Source organism: Cebus imitator, unplaced genomic scaffold, assembly GCF_001604975.1.
Source record: "Cebus imitator isolate Cc_AM_T3 unplaced genomic scaffold, Cebus_imitator-1.0 Scaffold23, whole genome shotgun sequence".
NCBI classification, from domain to species: domain Eukaryota; kingdom Metazoa; phylum Chordata; class Mammalia; order Primates; family Cebidae; genus Cebus; species Cebus imitator.
In genome coordinates, this window is record NW_016107338.1 from 3436483 (window position 1) to 3442418 (window position 5936).

Below are 5936 nucleotides of genomic sequence, written 5' to 3' on the forward strand. Positions count from 1 at the left end.
AAAAAAAAAAAAAAAAAGGCAAGAACAGAGAGGAACTTTTTGCTAAAGTTGGAAGAAGGGAAACAAATAGGTTAAGAGTTTGTTCATTTTGTTAAAAGTTGTTTGACAAAGGACAATTGGCTTCATTATTACCTTATCCAAGTCAGTGATCCATTGAGGCCATTGAAATTACTAAATACTGTTTTATTGCAGATATGTATGTGTTGGCTGGGCACAGTGGCTCACACCTGTCATCCCAGTGCTTTGAGAGGCTGAAGCAGGAGGATCACTTGAGCCCAGGAGTTCGAGATCAGCCTGGGCAACATAGTGAGACCTCATCTCTACAAAAAAAATTTAGAAAATTAGCCGGGCATGACGGTGTGCACCTGTAGTCCCAGCTACTCAAGAAACTGAGACAGATCACTTGAACCCAGGAAGTCGAAGCTGCAGTAAGCTGAGATCACACCACTGCACTCCAGTCTGTGTGACAAAGCAAGATCCTCACTCAAAAAGAAAGAGGATGTGTGTTTTCAGGAGTTTGTTTGTTTTTAACCTGTCCGTTGGATACTTACCTAATCATAAATCTCAGCTGTCTTCTGAGACATCCCTAGAATTTTATTTTATTATATTACATAGTTCAGGCACTCTTGCTAGAGCTGTGCTTCTGTAGCATCACTGAAGCACAGCAAAAGGAGTAGTACGTAATTCTGGACCTGATAGTTCAAGTTTGATTTGGAGAATTAAGCCTCAAACACAGTGGCAAAAGAGGAAGAGCACTATAGTAGTCCTTTATCCTCAGAGTGGGTACCAGAAACCACAGATAGTACTGAACCGTAAGCACGAATTTCTTTTTACTTCTTCACGATCTCACAGATAGAAGATTCATCCTTACTGTAAATCTTAGCAGTCTCATACTATTTTTTTTCCTTCCTTATTAAATCAAGAACTTGTACCATTTCACTTAAAGGAAACACTTTTCAGCTTCTCTTTGGCCTATCCATATTGCCAGCATCACTGCTCTTATACTTTCAGGCTATTACTAAGTAAACCTTGACTCTTTTCTTGAACACAAGTAACCCTTTGATACCACAACAGTCAATTGGTAAACTGAGATAACTGATGAATGGGCAGCATGGAGATGCTAGACAAAGGGATAATCCATGTTCAGGGACAGTATGAGATATTATGGCACTACTCAGAACATCATGCAATGTAAAACTTAGGGATTGTCTGTTTCTGGAATTATACATTTCATATTTTTGGACCACAGATAAGGTGAGACAAAGTTCACCATCTAGCCTTATTTTCTAAATATTAGGTGACAAGACACAGAAGTATATAGATTTAGCAGGAAGCTAGGAAGGAAGGCTAGCTTTTCTTGCTTTGGCCAGTGAGATGTGATGTTCAACATCTATTGCCAAAAATGGGGAATTTAAAATTCTGATAACTGGCCAGGTCAGTGGCTCACACGTGTAATCCCAGCACTTTGAGAGGCCAAGGCAGGAGGATCACTTGAGACTAGGAGTTTGAGATCAGCCTGGGCAACATGGTGAGACCCTGTCTACAGAAAATTTAAAAATTAGCCTGGCTTAGTAGCCCATGCTTCTGGTCTCAGCTACTTAAGAGGCTGAAGTGGGAGGATCACTTGAGCCCAGGAGGTCAAGGCTATAGTTTAGCTGTGATTGAGCTGCTGCATTCCAGCCTGGGTAATAGAGCAAGACCCTGTCTCAAAAAAAATTCATTAAAATGAAAATAAAATTCTGATAACTATGTAAGCATGTTTCCACTCCTGGTTTATGCTGGGCATGGTGATCTGCGCCTGTAGTCCCAGCTACTGAAGAGGCTGAGGCAAGAGAACCATTTGAGCCTAGGAGTTTGAGGCTTCATTGTGCCCTGATTGTGCCTGTGAATAGCCACTGCACTGCAGCCTGGTCAGCATAGCTAGTCCCAGTCAAAAAAATGGAGAGGGATTTCTATTCTTAACTTATAAGAAGAGTATGAATCTTTAGACCCCTTCAGTTGCCACTGTCATTTTTAGGGCATTGCGCTTTTTTTTTTTTTTTTTTCTTAGGAGGGAAAATGAAGGGCATTGTTCTCATTGGATTTTGTTGTTGCTTTGAGACAGGTCTCACTCTGTCACCCAGGCTGGAGTGCAGTAGCTTAGAGCTTACTGCGGCCTCAACCTCCCTAGGCTGTTTATCCTCCCACCTCAGCCTCCCAAGTAGCTGGAACCACAGGTGTGCACTACCACACTTGGCTAATTTTTGTAGTTTTTGTAGCGATAGGATTTCGCCATGTTGCCCAGGCAGGTCTTGAACTCCTGGGCTCAAGCATTCCACCCATCTGGGCCTCCCAAAGGGAGCCTGGGCCTGAGATTACAGGAGGGAGCCACCATGCCCAGCCATTCTCTTTTAAATCTGTTCCTTGCTACCTTATCATACTGGTTGCTGATAATTGGCTGCCAGATTCCAAGACACTTTTCCTACCAATAATGTTCCCTTCTATTCTGTCTCAGCTGCAGTAATATCATGTGAGTTCTTTTATTAATATTTAGCAGGTACTTGAACCCTTTGTGTGCCTGCTACTGTTTTGGGCACTGGGATTTTGTGCCAAAGTCCTTGCCTCATAAGGTTTACATTTGCATGGAGAACACGATAAATCATAGTGTATTTGTAAATAAAACAAGCATGATACAGGGAGAAAAGAACAAGTTACAACTACTTTTACTCTAGCTGCCTATAAGCATAGCTCCACTTTGAATCTTTTTAGAATGCCTCCATTTCTAATAAACACCTCAAATTATTACCTATCCTCTACCTCCCCTACCCCTCCATTCATCTATCCAATTCTACTTGACTTACGGGTGATCTATCAATTATTGTGATCTACTGTCTATTAGGGACTTCTTGTTTTCAGTCCCCTAGCCTTCTTGAATGCATTTACCAGCTGATTCAGCTATACTCTGATAAGTTTTTTGTTTTTTTGTTTTCGTTTTGAGACGGAGTTTCACTCTTATCGCCCAGGCGGGAATGCAATGGCACAATCTCAGCTCACTGCAGCCTCTGCCACCCAGGTTCAAGTGATTCTCCTGTCTCAGCCTCCCAAGTAGCTGGGATTACAGACATATGCCACTACACGTGGCTAATTTTGTATTTTTAGTAGAGATGGGGTTTCTCTATGTTGATCAGGCTAGTCTCCAACTCCCGACCTCTGGTGATCCACCCGCCATGGTCTCCCAAAGTGCTGGAATTACAGGTGTGAGCCACCTCACCAGGCCCAGATAAGTATTCATAATTTACGGCTTGTCTACTGGGTCAAGCACTATTCTCTTGGGCCCTTTCTTTATAACTTCTTTCTGCCTCTAGGTTCTGTCCTACTCAAACTTTGGTGTATTTATGTAATATGTTGTTGCCAGGACACTTAGAATTGTCATTCCCCCAAATGTGAAACTCACTGGCTCATTGTTAGTTCCTGATGTCCTCCAAACACTAAGATTGGCATTTGAAGCTTTCCAAGATTGAATGCCAACTATCTTTGTTTCCTGCCTCTCTTCATGAACTTTTCAGTGCATTCAAATTAGATTACTTCCTTATCCTCTTATACTTTGTCTTTATCTTGGTTCTAAAGTTTCCTATCTCCTTTTCAAAATTGTACTCAATTTCCATGACCCAGGTAAGATGTCATTTTCATAGAGCATGCCTTTCACGATTTCCCATCCTGGTTTGTTCCCTAAGTGATCTTATACCTCCAAACTGTACCTAACACACTCTACTGTACGTATTTTTCTCATTCATTTTTTAGATCCCATAGAGTCAGGGATGGGCATTTAAATTTGAGTCCTGCATTTTAAAAGGTGAAATTAGGGCCAGGCACAGCACCTTTCGCCTGTAATCCCAGCACATCGGGAGGCCAAGGCAAGCAGATCACTTGAGGTCAGGAGTTTGAGACCAGCCTGGCCTGCGTGGTGAAACCCTATCTCTACTAAAAATACAAAAACTAGCTGGGCATAGTCGGGGGCTCCTGTAATCCCAGCTACTTGGGAGCCTGAGACAGGAGAATTGCTTGAACCCAGGTGGCAGAGGCTGCATTGAGCCAAGATTGTGCCACTACACTGTAGCCTGGGCAACAGAGTGAGACTCTGTCTCTCAAAAAAAAAAAAAAAAAAGGTGAAATTAGTCATTGGAGACCTGACATTAGAATCTCATAAAGCTAATTGTTAGCCTTCAATCTAGAAGATGTCCCTCTTATAAAGGGCTTAGTTGTGTTTGGTGTCCCTGTTGCCTGAACAGAGCTTTAAAAACCAACGTGTAATATTGAAAAACCATTAATGATTTGGTGAAAATTCTTAAATCATCATTGATATGTCTGTGACATGAGTTGTTCTTTTCAGATTTACTTTTCTCTTTCTTAGGTAATACGAGGAAATAGTATCATCATGTTAGAAGCCTTGGAACGAGTATAAATAATGGCTGTTCAGCGGAGAAACCCATGTCCTCCTCTCTCCATAGGGCCTGTTTTACTATGATGTAAAAATTAGGTCATGTACATTTTCATATTAGACTTTTTGCTAAATAAACTTTTGTAATAGTCAAAAATGTTTTCTCAGATGTTCTGAATATAGAATATTAGCTCTCATTCTGATTTTTTCTGACATGAATTTTCCTGGTTGACACTGATTTGAAAGGGTTTTATGCATTAAAGTGGACGAATCTTGTTAAATGTGAAACATGGCAAGGATTCCTTTTGTCCATCTTTCTTTTATTTATTTTAGTTATTGAGAAATGCTCAGTGTCTGATAATGTCCATCTTTCAACACTAAACAGATAAAGAAGTTGCAAACATGAATGAGTTTCTTCTAAGACATTAATTTTCAAAACTTAAGAGTAACTCTGATCTAGTCTGACTTTCCCAAGAACATCTACATTCCAAATATAGTACAACAGAAGCAAAAGACAGGAAGTAATGGTGATGTAGTTGTTTATTTTGAACATAATCATTAAGTGGGGGAAAAATTTAATACAAGAGTAGAAAGCAGATTCCAAAGGAAAACATTCCAGTGTATTGTGGTTCTTTGTGAGTAGAGAAGGGTAGTGAGGATGCTGTCCACAATGTATTCATCTAGTTAATGAATTTTATGGCCCACAACCTCAAATGAGAGATACATTACAGATGGTTGTATTATAAACCTAATCTTAAGAAATCTTACCAAGCAAATGCTTAAGGCTGATTTTTTTGTGATCTGATAAAAAGCCTGCAAATCATGATTCACTTTAAAACTGTACAGAATGAAATATACACAGTTCTTGTAAAACACCAAACACAATAAATGGCATATATATATATATATATATATATATATATATATATACACCTCTCTCACTCTTAAATGGCATTTCCTAATTATAGAAAATGTTTACAACAAAAGAACCAGAGGGATCAAACTAACAATCTCAGTAAGGAGAACTCATGTGAAGTCCCATACACTTATTCTTCGTAAATCTTCACTGACTTTTTTCTTTTGCAGCAATGTAGAGCTGAATTTAGAACTACTTCAAGTGTGGTTTCCATAAGTAGAACAGCAGCATCACAGGGGAACTTATAAAATGTAACTTCTTGTGTCCCACAATAAACTTATTGAATAAACAAACAAGGTGGAGCCCAGTGATGTTAGTCCTGCAGGTAACAAGCATGCTCAACTCAGCTAGAGAACCACTGGAGCAGAGGTGGCTTTTCATTCAGCCCCTGCATCATTTTTACCAGTCTCTGTGTTAAAAAAAAAAAAAAAATAGAATGGTCTGGAGCAGCAAGCTCTGACATGTAGAGGTTTTTTTTTTGTTTTTGTTTTTGTTTTGTTTTGAGACGGAGTTTCGCTCTTGTTACCCAGGCTGGAGTGCAATGGCGCCATCTCGGCTCACTGCAACCTCCGCCTCCTGGGTTCAGGCAATTCTCCTGCCTCA

At 40.1% G+C, this 5936-nt stretch overlaps 1 protein-coding gene across 3 annotated transcripts in view; it reads left to right on the forward strand.

The window, feature by feature from the left end:
- Positions 1–5936, forward strand: part of SNRPG (small nuclear ribonucleoprotein polypeptide G) — a 14527-nt gene that overhangs the window by 8083 nt on the left and 508 nt on the right. The window contains exon 3 of one of the 3 annotated variants that reach the window (XR_001823050.2): positions 4391–5802. Coding sequence is in view for 2 of the 3 variants with exons in the window: in XM_017522022.2 (XP_017377511.1) it covers positions 4391–4441 (51 nt within the window). In the remaining variant the exon portion in view is untranslated. Of the gene's footprint in view, positions 1–4390; positions 5803–5936 lie in introns of those variants that run through there. The other 2 variants (XM_017522022.2, XM_017522024.2) reach the window with 2 other exon arrangements.